The sequence below is a fragment of the Callorhinchus milii genome, unplaced genomic scaffold (assembly GCF_018977255.1).
Source record: "Callorhinchus milii isolate IMCB2004 unplaced genomic scaffold, IMCB_Cmil_1.0 Scaffold31, whole genome shotgun sequence".
Taxonomy (NCBI): domain Eukaryota; kingdom Metazoa; phylum Chordata; class Chondrichthyes; order Chimaeriformes; family Callorhinchidae; genus Callorhinchus; species Callorhinchus milii.
Genome location: NW_024704772.1, coordinates 40893 through 55650, shown reverse-complemented (window position 1 = coordinate 55650; position 14758 = coordinate 40893). Strand labels below are relative to the sequence as shown.

The 14758-nt window shown below is 45.0% G+C and overlaps 2 protein-coding genes across 2 annotated transcripts in view; one reads left to right on the top strand and one right to left on the bottom strand.

Moving 5' to 3' along the window:
• Positions 1–2064: 2064 nt before the first annotated feature.
• The window catches only part of triobpb (TRIO and F-actin binding protein b), a 32833-nt gene continuing 20139 nt past the window's right edge, over positions 2065–14758 (top strand). The window contains exons 1-8 of the mRNA XM_042345073.1: positions 2065–2378; positions 3212–3238; positions 3804–3939; positions 4106–4177; positions 4850–4924; positions 5755–5832; positions 6444–6530; positions 7027–7110. Of these exons, the coding sequence (XP_042201007.1) occupies positions 2065–2378; positions 3212–3238; positions 3804–3939; positions 4106–4177; positions 4850–4924; positions 5755–5832; positions 6444–6530; positions 7027–7110 (873 nt within the window). The remainder of the gene's footprint in view (positions 2379–3211; positions 3239–3803; positions 3940–4105; positions 4178–4849; positions 4925–5754; positions 5833–6443; positions 6531–7026; positions 7111–14758) is intronic.
• Positions 8639–9113, bottom strand: LOC103189763 (profilin-3-like). Its single transcript, XM_007910267.2, has one exon. The coding sequence runs from the start codon at positions 9050–9052 to the stop codon at positions 8639–8641; it is 414 nt and encodes a 137-aa protein (XP_007908458.1). The 5' UTR covers positions 9053–9113.

Genomic DNA, 14758 nt, shown 5'->3' with positions numbered 1-14758 from the left:
GGTGAAAGGGAGCAGCATTGACTTGGTCTGTGTGGTTCAGTGACACACTTAGCAATGTGGCAAACTGTAGTCAACAGAGACAAAAATATTGTGGTCTATTATGTACCATGTTTAAACCCACGTGTTTTATGGCTCTGGTGTCAGCTTGGATCAGTTGGTAGCACTCTTGCCTTGGGTTCAGACCTCACATCACGACTACTGTACTCAAACTGTCTCCCTCATTTATGCACAAAATGTTCTTAAATGTTTTGACATTATAGGTCATGAACCACGATTATGTAATTAAGCACTTGGTAATGACACAATTAAAGGACCTGTAATTCCCTCCATACGTGCTTTTAATCTGCTGCATAATCCACCTTGTTAACAAGTAGAGAACTTTTCCCAAACATGGATTCTTTTGCTGTTTGTTTCTCAGTTGGCAGGAACAGCTGCGGAAGTGCCCTCACCTGGAAGCCCTGACCAATGGTAAACAAGCAGTGAATGTGGTTCCTGTCTGGGTAAGCGGTGCCTGGGGGCTGAGTGGCTGGGGCTGGGCTGGGGAGGGGGGGCGGGGGGCTGTGTGGCTGGGGCTGGGCTGGGGGGGTGTGTGGCTGGGGCTGGGCTGGGGAGGGGGGAGGGGGAGTGGGGCTGGGGCCTGTGCTCTGCTGGTGTGAATCAACTCCTGTCTGTTTAAATGTGACTTAACTCCATAGGGATCCGACCCAGGTAAGGTGTCGGTCACGAGACGACACCCACTGAGAGGGGCAACTGCACTGGGGTCACCTGGCTTCAGACGAGACGGGGAGAGCCGGAATGGGGAGATGCATTCAGAGAGCCCGACCTGGGGACAGACACGCAGCAGAAGTGCCTCTGTGAGCTCGCGGGAGCGACCGGACTCCATGGGATCCCAAGGAAAGTCTCCGACAACAAGAGAAGGTGATTTTAAGGGTATGAACTACCTGGTGGTGAAGGGAAGGTTCTCATGAACTCTTCATCATTTCACACTGAAAGAGAGAGAGAGAGAGAAAGAAAGAACCAACTGCATTTTTATGTAACTTTAGGTTTATTTTAGAAGAATCTCCCTCTCTTTTTCAATAGTGCAATAAGATCACCTGAATAGCAGACAGACCGGGGCTCGGTTTAATGTCTCAACTGAAGGACAGCACCTCCCATGTTACAACACTCCGCAAACACTGCACTGGAGTGACAGCCTAGTCTACATGAGTGTAAAGTCCTGATGTCGGGCTTCTTACTCAGAGACGTAAAAGCAAAAAACTGAGCCACTACATAGAATCGCAGAATATTACAACACAGAAAGAGGCCATTCGGCCCATTGTACCTGTGCTGGCTCTTTGGAAGAGCTACAACAACAACAACAAGATTTCATTTATAGAGCGCCTTTCACGTCGGGAGGACGTCCCAAGGCGCTGGACAGTTGGGTCAGGACCCGAGGAGGGGGCAAATGGTCAGGGGGAGGGAAGGGAGGGAGCGAGGAGGGGGTAGAGAGTCGAGAGGGGAGCTGAAGGCACGGTCAAAGAGAAAGGTCTTGAGACCGGCCTTGAAGGAGAAAAGTTACTCAATCAGTCTCACTCCCCCACTCTCTCCCCATATCCTTGCACTTAATGTTGAAATCAGAATGCGAACGGTTAGAAATCAAATAATATTTCTTCCCACATTAGGTTTAGAGATAGACTGGAATGTCAGGGTGCAGAATCAATTGGAATGTTTTGAACCAAAAATACTTGAAAAGTTCAGGGTGTTGAGGGTTATAGAGAACAGGTGGGGAAATGGGATTAAAAGACCTAACATGATCCAATAAATGGGTGAAACAGGCTTGATGGGCTGAATGGCCTCCTCTGGTTCCTATCTCTATGTATCTCTGGTCTTTTATCACTTGCTGTTTGGGTGAAGTTTGAGTCACTTCACAAACTGGTTTGTTCCTATTGTATTTTCCCAGGTGTCAGAGAGCGAGTGGGTGGGCGACCATCGTGTGGAGACAGTGGCTACTTTTCCTTGGAATTGAGGAAATTGGATTTGGATCAAACCGTATCCCTCTCGTCCCGAGGTGCGGATACTCGGAGCATGAACCGGAGCCGCTCGCACACCTACAGGAACAGTGCAGGGATTGGGCTCAAGCCAGGATCAGACCTGACCTCCTCGCAGAGCTCCTTCGAATCCGAGTCAAGCTGTTACACGCAGAACAGCGCAGCAAGCACAGGCATTAGGCAGCGAGGACTCTTCCGGAAGGACTACTCGGTCCTCGCAGATATCCCCAAACCCAAGCGGATCATAAGCCGAGAGGCGTTTGAACAAGAGCGAAAGCACCTGGGGCAGCATCGCCGAACCCGGAGCCCTGGCCGGGAGGAGGTGGAACGTTTGTTTGGACACGAGCGCAGGTTAGACACTGAGGTTTTTGCTCCAGTTTTCTCCAGATGACATTGGACTCCATTTATTTGCTTCCAGTTAGGGATACGGCTCAGGTGTATGTCCCATCGCACGTCAGTTCATCACAAGAAATACATAGAAAGAGTAATTTCCAGCCCCTGGCCCATCGACTTGGTATTAGGACTTCATCCAACAAAATACACGGTCACTACACTTTACAGTATATTCTATGAAGCGCTTTGAGACATCTCAATGGTGTGATAAGGCGCTGTATCAAATGCGCGGACTATTATTATTCTATTGTTTATTAATCCCGTTGGTTAACACATTCCCTGTGTCCCTGAATGTGTGTATTTATCCCCTTGTTTGTGTATCTAACTGTAGCTCTGACTCAGCCTGACAGTCTCTCTCTCTCTCTCGGGCTGTTTCTGTTGTCCCTATTGTCAATCACTCAATGAACAAACTCCTCTCTCATTGCTGGTCCCAATGTCTCCCCCACTGCTCTCTGTCCAATTACACATTTCTTGACTCTTTCAGCATTCTTTCGGTTCATGGGGTTTAAGCAGCCGTGTGGCTGTGCAGGAATGCAGTGTGTTGATAAGTGACTCTGTACAACTGGTGATATTGGGCTATTTAGGCAACGCAATGACCATATATTGGCGGCACCAAAAGTGGTCATTTGTTACAGTAAGAATCAGCCACTGTGTGAGCAAGACCTCGTTTAGCCAATCAGGCATCGGGAGCCACTGGTTTAATATAAACAGATTTTCAGTGTTTTATCGTCAGAAACAGCCCAAAATAATCTCCAAATACAAAGTTGTCTGATTTGTGATTATTTTTTCAGGTTTCGACAAACCTTCAATGAGCACAGGTAATTTTACATCCTCTGAACACCGACCCACAATGTGACTGACACACAACAGTAATTCCTTTTCACAGCACTAAGCTGTACCTGTGGCTAAGCTGCACTTTTGCCTCCGGGGTAGAAAGTTGTCAGGACTCGAACTCAGCGTCTAGGTTGACGTCGAACACAGTATTGGGGGTGACTTCCTGTGGATGGAAGGTTAAGCTGAGGTTCTGACAGATGGATGTTGTTATCAAGCAGAGTTAGGGCCCTGGCCAATATTCCTACTTTACCTAAATATCCCAATTTACTGCAGTTAGAAGGTTAATTGGGTTTTGTGTCAAATTCCTGTGAGTTGGGACATGGAACAGAAATAGCTTCTGCATTTACCTAAATATCAGCTGATCTGCTGTAAAGTAACTCATTATGTGAAGCATTTTGAAACGTGTCAATATGATAAAAGTGTTGTATCAAACAATTACCAGTCCTGTATAACGTCTAAAGCACTTGATAGGAGGAGATAGTTTAAATGGAAATTATGTATTAAAATCAATTTGGTATAAAAAGTTTGTCATTGACGACCTGCCAACAGACATGTGACTGAGGCTTTCCAAGGCTTGGAGTTGGAGAAAGTGGGTAAAACAGAGAGAAGGTCCACAATGTCCAACTGGCTCAGCGAGGAGCTGCGAAGCAGCAAAACTTATTCCCAAACATATCAACAGAAAGAGGTGAGTCAACGCTCGTTTGGCATTTCATTTTCCTGGTCAGAGCCATCGCACGTCTCCTGGGGCAGGTCGAAGCTTGTGGGGAGCTACACTGAATGTATGTTCTGGCAGGTGGTGGATCTGAATGTACTGATTCACCCATTGGCCATCTTTGTGTCTTCTCGTTTAGGTGGGTTCGGTGCCAACAGAAGATTTCAAGTCTTTCAAAACGCATCTCAGATCTACTCGCAAACCCAACACGGTTAGTATTTCTGTTTGGTCAATGGTTCAGAAGAGTTTGCATGGGAGGAGTTTGCATTTGGAGTCCTGTAGCTCAGTGGTTAGAGCACTCGCTTTGCAAGTGAGAGACCTGAGTTCAATTCCAGGCGAAACCTTGGGCAAGTTTCCTTACTCCACACAGAGCCTAATAATATTCCCTCCAAAATCAAAAACAATAATAAATTGGTCATTTTCAATCCACGACTGTTTGTGGGACATTGCTGTGCGCAATTGGCTGCCGCGTTCGCCCACAAATATACAGTCAATTCACTTTACAGTGTGTTCTGTGAAGCGCTTTGGGACGTCCTCCCGACGTGAAAAGCGCTATATCAAATGCAAGGGTTATTAGGTGTTTGGGATATAGACAGCTTGATGTAGGACAGGGTGTTATTGTCAGGAGTTCACTGTATTTGGAACCTGAAAATCCTTCAAATAAACATTTACTTTCTGACTGATTTGAGGCCTCACCAAACACATTTTTGGAAACATTTTGAACCCTGGATTATTGAGCCTGTGTTACGGGGGGGGTGGGGGAGGGAAAGAGAGAGAAAGAGATTTCATGGGATTATCCTGAAGTGAAGATTAGAGGAAGCTTTTGTTCTAAAAAAAACAGTTTGTACGAAGTTGCTAAAACCTTACGCCATATTTTTATTAGGTGGGGGTAAAGTTTGCACAGGACGACCTGAATTCCTCCATCGGATATCGTCGGTCAAGCCTCAAAAGTGACCAGGTCAGTATTTCCACTTTAGTGAGAAAGAACTTGCATGTATTTGGTCCAGTCCTTGCCTGGCTCTTACCTTTCCCATCATCTGCACTTTGTATCCATTAACGGCTTGTTTTCTAGTCCTTGCACTGTTACATGTGGTGTTCCTCCAGCTAGGTCCTCGGTTCTCTTCTCTTTACATTACTCCCACATGCGGATGACACCCACCTCTATCTCGCTGCCCCCACACTCGACTCCAGAACCACTGCTATCCTGACGGATTTTCTGCCAGACATCATGTCCTGGATGACAGCTAACTTTCTTCAGTTCTTCAGAGGCCCTCCTGCTTGGCTCCCGTCAGCACCTCCTCACCTTATCTTGAATTTTAAGATGATTGCCTGAAGGCTAAGATCATTTTGGATGCATATAGATGCAAGTGGATAGTAATTTTCATAATACTAATAACCCTTGTATTTGATATACTGCTTTATCATGTTTTTGAGATGTCTCAAAGCGATTAATATATTGACAGTGTGAACTGGCAGGGATATCAGAACCAGGTAAATAAAGAGGTTAGAGAGCATGTGAGTGAGAGAGAGAGACTCATACACATATGGACTTGATATCTGTTTACTTTTACATTATGTGTCGGGTCCCAACTAGGATAGGTATGTGGAAACTCATCATCATATCTAGGATAGGTATTGGGCTCATTACTGTATTTGCTATAGAATACAATACAAAATTACATTTGTACAGCGCCTTCCACGTTGGGAGGACGTCCCAAGGCTATCCATCAGTATTACAAAAAGATGTACAATATTCTTGTTTAAATTTGTTGCTGTCTTTGCTTTTAGGTCAATTCAAAGTTCTCCTCGCAAGAAAAATCAATGCCTTATATAGAATATTTTCACTCGACCCCAAAGATTGACAAGGTGAGTAATTACAGTTTAGACCCACCTGCTGTGTGTGTGCCTCTCATTGAAACCAATGGCAACCACATCCAGTGTTTTTGAGGGAGATGTTTCCGTAGAATGTTACAAACCAGAACAAGGTCCATTACGTCTGAATTGATGTTTTCTCTGATTGAATCACTTATCTAATCCCTCTCCCCCACTCCCTCTTCACACTCTTTAATATTCTTCCTTTTTAAGCATAAAATTTCCTTTAGAAAGGATTCATCGACTCTGCTTCAACAACGGGTTGTGACAGAGAATTCTACATTTCAACAGCCTGTATGTAAAGATACTTTTCTAACAACCCCTTTAATTTCTTAAAGTTGTACCCTCTCTTTACTGACTTACTGACCAGTACTAATTACCGAGTCCCACAACCTCCAGTAGCTTCTGAAGCTTCTTTAGTTTCTGTGGAGAAAGCTGTTGAGAGGAACAATCAGCTGATGAAGGTTAATACATATCTTAAAGGTAACAACAACAACAAATTGCATTTAGATAGTGCATCTCAAATTGGGAGGCAATCCCAACCCAAGGCCCTGGGATTAAACTCTTTCGAGTAAAGTATTTCCACGTTTGCTGTTCATTTGCAGACTGACCCCGGACTCTCAAACAGAACAGGCACAAACTTACAAAACCAGGACTTCCCTCAGCAGCTCAGGGACAAGTACATCCAGAAGGTAAATACTAACTGAATACGTGGCCAGGAACACCAGGGTGTTGGGCTTCAGTTTAGAAACAACTGGATCTGGTAATGGGAGATTGTTAGGGTTAAGCTAACCCTAATTGATAAAGAAGGTTTCTGCAAGGATGAGAACAAATGGGTTGAAGGGCTCCTCCACCTCGCCCCCTCCGTTGCCTCCTTCAAAGCCCATCTCAATATCTTCCTCTTTGGCCAGCCTCCTGCCCCTACCCGCTTGTCCCCCAACCTCCTGATCCCAAACTCGAGCTTGGGTGCAAATCCTTACCTGTCCAGGGCCTTGGGATGCCCTCCTGACGTGAAAGGCACTGTGTAAATGTCATTTGCTGTTGTGTGTTTATCTGTGGTGGGAGGAGAATTTATAGCCAACTTTGGCACATGTACCTTCTGGCAGAGGGTGGACAGAATCCAAAGCAAAATGACAAGTAAAGGAAATTGTGTAATTGTGTAATTATCTGGTCGCTGTTTCTTTACAGATGGATGCAGGAATCTCAATTCAAATGAGCCCGAATACCCGAAACAAATATTCCCATCAGCAGCCAAGTGACAAGTACAATAAGGTAAGTGGTGTCTATCTCTCTCTCTCTCTTTCATCTTTGTTAATCCTGGAAATGACACTTTTGTTCTCTTGGGAACAGAAGAAGAGTTTCCTCGACCAAAATAATTGTGAATGTTGTTGCAATGTGCTCAGGGATGCTGCTGAGTTTGAAAGGCTGGGTATAAATACAAGTTGTTCAAGTTATCGTTGGAATGTGTGAAGCTTTGCCACAAATAGTTATTTTGGTCAAAAGGAAGTTAGATAAAAACCTGAGGAAAAAACATATTAAAAAAAATAGCAGGAAAGACTTGAGCAATGGGATTAGAGTAGAAGGCGGAGGCTATCAAACGGCCTCTTTTTGTGCTACAAACTTTACAATTCACAAACTGATCCAGAAACAGTTAACTTATTAGAGCCACTTATCACAGCTGCAATCTGCTGGGCACACTTACAGTATTAATGTTTACTGCCGTCAGGAAGCTGAGGGGGGAGGTATCACAGCGCCAAATAGCATCTTGAGTAGAGAACTGTCAACACGTTTCCTTTTCATTAGAGTCAGAAAGGCACGGAATTTTACGCAAAGGAAGGCAGTTCAGCTTGTTGTGCCTGTGCTGTGTTTTATGCTTGAGCTGTTCATTCGGGCCTTTTCCTCAAACTCGTTTTTAACTACTTGCCTATTTCTTTTCTTAAAGCTTTTATGGATTTTCCTTCAGCCAATCAGTATTTTTGGCAGAACATTTCATGTGCTCTTGTGTAAAAGTTACATTGCCCAACCTCTCCCTTTGTGTTTCGATGATTTTAAATCTATACTTAGTCACCGCTAGTGCAAACAGGGTCTCACTGTTTACCTAATTTTCAATACCTCGATCAGGGCAACTCAGCCTTCTCTGTTCTCTAGACCTTCCCAGTCTCTTTTGTTTCTCTTCATATGTGAAGCCTGTTATCAGCAGCTAAGTGACAAGTACGGATAAAACTAAGTTAAAGGAGAAACAATGTAGAATTGTCTACAACTGCGGCTCCTTTAACTTAGTTTCTTTTCATTTGCTCAGTAACGCCTATTCCACTTTTCAGTCAACAAAATACAGTCACTCCACTTTACAGTATATCCTTTGTGCTTTGAGACGTCTCGATAAGGCACTATATCAAATGCAAGGATTATTATTGTTCTTCCGTGATATATTGTTGGTCTAACAACTGCATAAATAGATTCCAAGTTGAGACTGAATTTAAGAATTATCCAATTTTCAGCAGAACTATTTCTAAACATTACCTAAAGGCTAAGAGTCTGAGAGAGTTTTGTGCTTCAGGAGTGAGAACAATGGCTGATTTCCCCTCCCTGACTCTGGATCATCTCCGGAACATCCTCTGGCAGGTCTGGCTTGGGTCCTTGCACTGTGTACGCACACAGCACGTCTCTTTTAAAAGAATCTGCAAACTCTGGCTTGGATTTGAAGCTATTTATTATTAATTTGTTCTTCAAAGTTGAATTATTTATTTGGGTCTCCAGATATTCCCTTCTCTCTAGACGCCTTGTTATTCCCTTCTCTCCTCTAGATGCCTTTCTGCTTCAGGAAATTGCCCATCTCATGCACCTTCTTGTTGAGAATTCCTCCATGGATCCCCTTCTTGCCCATCACAAATACCATAGTCTTGATGGTTTTGCCGATGCAGATGCTCTTACCCACCCCTCCCTTCATCCTCACGTCCATCACCCCATCGTTGTTGATCATCAGATTGTCCCTGATGACGGAGCACTTCTTACCGCCGATGGTAATGCCAGTTTGTAAGAAAGCCTTGCGATCCTGTCCTGTTAACATGCTGACCTCCTGAGGGGAGATGGCAGCCAGCACTCCCCCTGGCTTGGATGCCCAGACAGACTTGTTATCAGCGTGTCCCACAATGGCAGCATCCTCCACGTTCTTGTCCTTCAGTATAGTGTTGATGTAATTCTTCCAGTCGGCCATCTTCTCATTGACCTGATCTTGGTTTGAAACACAAGTGTCTTCTCGATGTAGTCTCTCCAGCAGCAGCTCACGGAGATGAGGCCAGTTAATCACCAACAGCCTCACACGGTGGCAGGTAATTGTGAAGTCGGTGTCGACATCATGTCAAGGTGACATTGCCCCATTGTGATCCCACGACTTGGCCTTGCACCGGCCCGAGCTGGACATATCTGTCTGGACCTTTGCAATTAGCCCAAGAGAGTTCTCTACCTACCTTACCTGCTACTGGGTCAAAGAAATGTGGAGTTTTCCTTCTGGTTTCCTGACCTATATTCCATCCTCATCAAAATATATCCCAAAATGTAAATACATGCTTGTTTTATTGTTTCCTTGAAGTCCAACAACCAGTCTTTGACTAAAGCTGCATTTCTCCATCTCCAGATACCGTGTGGCAATTTCCCACATCCAAAAGGCAACGCAAACCATCATTTATCCTTTGTCACCTCGACTTCCCACTTGGGATTCTTTTATATGGTCCTTTTTAACCCCTTCCTCTCTACGCACTGCTCCACCTCCCCCATCTTCATCTTCATCAATCTCCCTGCCTCCCTGTTGGCCAGTGGATTGAGTCCTGTAGCTCAGTGGTTAGAGCACTCGCTTTGCAAGCGAGAGATCTGAGTTCAATTCCAGGCAGAGGGCGAAACCTTGGGCAAGTTTCCTTACCCCACACAGAGCCTAATAATAATCCCTCCAAAACCAAAAACAATAATAAATTGATCATTTTCAATCTACGACTGTTTGTGGGACATTGCTGTGCGCAATTGGCTGCCGCGTTCGCCCACAAATATACAGTCAATTCACTTTACAGTGTGTTCTGTGAAGCGCTTTGGGACGTCCTCCCGACGTGAAAAGCGCTATATCAAATGCAAGGATTATTATTATTATTATTATTGACTTCAGAATCATTGTTCTGACCTTCAAATACCACAAAGCACTACCGCACCCGATTTCTCCCCTCGCCAGTGATTTTTTTCTAGCGTTGTAAAGAGCATGAGAAGCTTATCTGATAATAATCCTTGTATTTGATGTAACACTTGGTCATGGAGCGGATATGCAAACAGTGCAGATGATGGGTCTCTGTCTGCCTCTCTAATTCTCTGCCACGTACTTTGTGTGTGTACCTCTGTCTGCCTGTGTCTGTCTGTGTGTCTCCGTCTGTGTCTCTGTTTTGTGTGTCTTGACCTCACAATGTGGTTGACACCCAGGGGTCTCCAACCGGTCGATTGCAGTTGCCATTTTGGAGGGTCAAGAAGTGTCCACTAAACCCCTAACACCAGCCCGGGCAAGTCCGAGCCAAAACTCCAGTAGCTTCCGAGCTACGGTAACAATAATAACCCTTGCATTTAATACAGCGCCTTATCATGTCTTTGAGACATCTCAAAGCCCTTCACAGGATACGCTGTAAAGTGTAGTGACTGTATAAGTTGAGTTAAGCAGAATCTGCCCCTTTAAGTGAGAGAAAGACTCAGGGTTAAAGGAAGGAAAGGTCCTCTCGTCACTTGTGGCTGAAGCTGAGCCTCTCACAGCTGATTGGTGCCTGGACCAGGAAGAGGGACAGGAAGAGGAAGGGGGAGAGGTCCTCAGCTGGTCTCAGAGCAGAATTTACCTGCGTTTCCTCCCAGTTGGCAAAAGGGCCTTTTTGGTGGAGAAAGTGGCAGATCTGAGCATGACGGTAAAGCAACTGTTTTTGCCAGTAATTAATTAGTTTGCTTGGTTCTGTGTAGAGTGGAACTGTAGTCGGTTCAGCTCCTCTGTCTCTTTACAGCAGTTTGGGGAAGTTTATTTCAGGGTGGTGCCTGGTGTTACCCACTCACTGCCTGTCTGTAGCGGTGTTGTCAAGGGGGAATGTCTCTTTGTGGCTGTGAGAGGCTGTGGAAGCTCCCACACCCACTGTTGCTCCAGTGGAAAGTGTCCTTGTTGTAAGTACTGATTGCGGTAGCAGTGCTGAGCGGTCACTCTCACTCTGAGCTGTGCTGAGGGCAGGGAGTCCTGTAGTTTAGTGGTTAGTGCACTCGCCTCGCAAGCAAGAGGACCCGGGCTCAATTTCTGGGCATGTTTCCTTATTCTACGTGCCTCTGTTTACACAGCAGTAAGTAGGAACCCGATTATTAGTCGATTGGTGGATTGCTTTCCAAGGGTAATAATCGCATTAAAAAAAAAAAATTTGGTCACTCAATCCACGACTGTTTGTGGGACGCTACTTTGCGTAATTGGCTGCCACGTTTCGCCTACAAAATATAGTCACTACACTTTACAGTCTATCCTGTGATGCGCTTTGAGACATCTTGAAGACGTGATAAAGCACTGTATCAAATATGAGGGTTATTATTATCTGCCCACATTGTGCGGCGGAGCTGTCACACAGGATGTTGTGAGGGAATCAGCCTGAGTTTAGCTCAGAGACGGCGTCGGCAGCGATTCAGAACATTTGCTCATTTCTGACATTTTCTGTTTCACTATCGGTTCTTTCGAGAAAACAGGCATTAAAGTTAAAAACTAATTTCAAAATGTGATAAATTCTGCAAGTTCTGAAAAGCTACATTAATAGAGTAAATATGGATGCAGTTGTCTCTCTCTCGGTCTCTCTCTCTCACTCTCTCCAATGTCTCTCTCTCTCTCTCCCTCTCTTTAATGCTGCACTTCACTGGATCAGATCGATCCCTCCTGGCAGGAGAATCGTGTTCCTGGTAACGTCACGCGACTGTGATCTATCTCTCGTGGTTACGTGTTTCACTGATAATAGGTACAGAATGGAGCGGACAAGATCCCTCGCACCTCCCTATCTTCCCGACCTGCTGACCCCCCAACGCCACCACCCGCTGCCCCTGGCTTCTTGTTCTTCCCTCATCCCTTCTGCTCCACTGTCAGCTGCTGTGCTTTCTGTCACTACGCCCTGAAACTCAAGAACTCTCTCCCCCAATCCCTACGCCTTGTCCCGTCCCTCCCCACTTTCAAATCTTGCCTAAAATCCTTTCTTTTTGATCGTCGCCTCCCCTCCTCCCTCTTGGGGTCAGATTCCACCACTGTTAACCGCTCCAGGTACGAAGGGCACTATATAAATACAAGTTGTTGTGGTCGACATTATCTTATGAGGTGAAGTGAATTAAGATGTGAGCAGAAGCTTGTAAAAAGGAATCACAGATTAAGCATCAAATGGTCAGAGGACAGTGTGTGGGATTTCGGGATTGTTTTCTGCCTTTATCTTTTTTCCCTGTTGTCCAGTGATGTAGACTGATTTTGTTTGTGAAACCCCATCGATGTTACACACACGGCCAGAGGGGATACAGGATGATATGTTGTTCAAGGGCAGCAGAGACTTTGCTGATACTTGTGTCTTGGCTGAGGTATGGGTGTTACATCCGGAAAAGGAGCTGATGGGCAGTTTCTCTCTTTGTCGAGTCCTGCAGTTCAGTGGTTAAAGCCCTCGCCTCGCAAGTGAGAGGACCTGGGTTTGATTCCCGGGCAGGGCGAAACATTGGGCAAGTTTCCTTACCACACGCACACGCCTCTGTTTACCTAGTAGTAACTAGGAACCCGGTTGTTAGTTGATTGGCGGGTAACTTTTCCGGGCTAATAATACCTTTTTTTAAAAAAAAAGTAATTTAATCATTCAATCAACTGCCGTTTGTGGGACGTTGCTGTGCACAATTGGCTGCCGCGTTTCACCAACAACATATACAGTCAATTCACTTTACAGTATATTGTGTGAAGAGCTTTGAGAAGCCTCGAAGACGTGATAAAGTGCTGTGTTAAATGCAAGGATGATTATTATTGTCCTCACAAACATGGAAACTTACGGACTGGCTGAGAGAGGTGTGGAGTCCTGTAGCTCAGTGGTTAGAGCACTTGCTTTGCAAGTGAGAGACCTGAGTTCAATTCCAGGCGAAACCTTGGGCAAGTTTCCTTACTCCACACAGAGCCTAATAATATTCCCTCCAAAATCAAAAACAATAATAAATTGATCATTTTCAATCCACGACTGTTTGTGGGACATTGCTGTGCGCAATTGGCTGCCGCGTTCGCCCACAAATATACAGTCAATTCACTTTACAGTATACTCTGTGAAGCGCTTTGGGATGTCTCAAAGACGTGAAAAGCGCTATATCAAATGCAAGGATTATTATTATTATTAACAAGTGTAGAGGAATTAAGTGCTTTGTGGCAAGTGCCCAGAGGGTTTCACACAAGGTTTCACTTAAATTTATGTGAGAGAATAATAATAATAAAGCCTTGCATTTGATTTAAAACCTATAACATTGAAAGGTCTCAAAGGGTTTTCCAGGAATAAATGTTAAATGTAGTGACAGGCACTATATAAATGCAAGTTGATGTTGTTGTTGAATGTCAAGAGTTTATCTTCTCACCAATATGCACCCCCCCAGCATCTGAATGTCAGAAAAAAAGAAGATATTGGCTAAGTGTAGAGAAGCGTAGGATTTTTGAAAAAAATATATATTTGGGGGTAAATTTAATAAAAGAATAAAATGTAAAGTGTAGTGACTGTAGGCAAATGTGGCAGCCAGTTTGTGGAACAGCAAAAAAAACACAAGCCTGATGTTCACTCAACATTAACCACTGGAAACATGAGCAATTTGTCAAGTCATTGCAAACAACTCAAAGACAGAATTGTCATTGTTTGTTCATATCCTGTCTGTGTATATTTAGACGAGGGAGTTGTTTTTCATTTACAAAATGTCGTTCGGTCATTAATGGGTAAAACAGCCCATGCAGCCTCTCCGTCCCACCCATATTAACACTCCTCAATCCTCACTCACCGCCTCCCCTGGCTATGGCCTGTTTCTCCTGTTGCTTTCACCACTTCCTCCCCCCCACCACCCCCATATCCTCTCGGTCTCTTTTCCTTCCTTCTCTGGCCTTTTTCCTCACCTTTCCTCCCAGAAAACAGGCAGGACAAATCAACGTCATCAACAAATTAGCTTTGTACATAGTGCCTTCCACGTCAGGAGGTCGGCAGAAGCTGATTTTCTCCTTTTGGGAAAGTTAACAATTTGGGGATTTGCTGCTTCCTGTTTCCTGGGAAAAGATGGAGTTTGTTTACGGACCAGCTGGTAGGCGGGAACCTGATTGACTTCTGGGATTGGCCAGACGGCCATTGGCAACGTTTGGGATCAAGAATCTGATTTTTGTCATTGAGGCCAAGATCAAAGTGATGTTGGGACGTGAAGGCCACGACATTCCGTCTCCCTTGTGTTCACGTTGTTGTTGTTGTTGATCTCAGGAATCAGTTCACCTCAGTCAGCACCTCTCTCGCCTCTGGCACAGGATGTGATCTCCAGCTCCCGACGTGAAAGGCGTTTTACAAATATTATTTGTTGTTGTTCCGGAGACAATCCGGGTTATGATTTGAATGACAGGAACCTTCCTCACCACCCCCAACCACGTGGTTAACTTTCCCTGTGGCTGAACATACACTGGGACTCAGTGGCTGAGTGTGGGTAACTGAATGGGGTGGGTGGGAGGGGGGTGGGTGGGGGCGGAGGAGGTGTTGCTATTTTTGGATCTTCTTGTTGTGCTGCTGAACAGTACCAGAGTCTGCTCAGAGATGCTGTCCTGCGTGGAGGTCGCTATATAAGTGCAAATTGTTGTTGTTGCTTGGGGGGAAGTACTGGTGTGAACACACCCACTGTGCTGACTGAACCACAGACA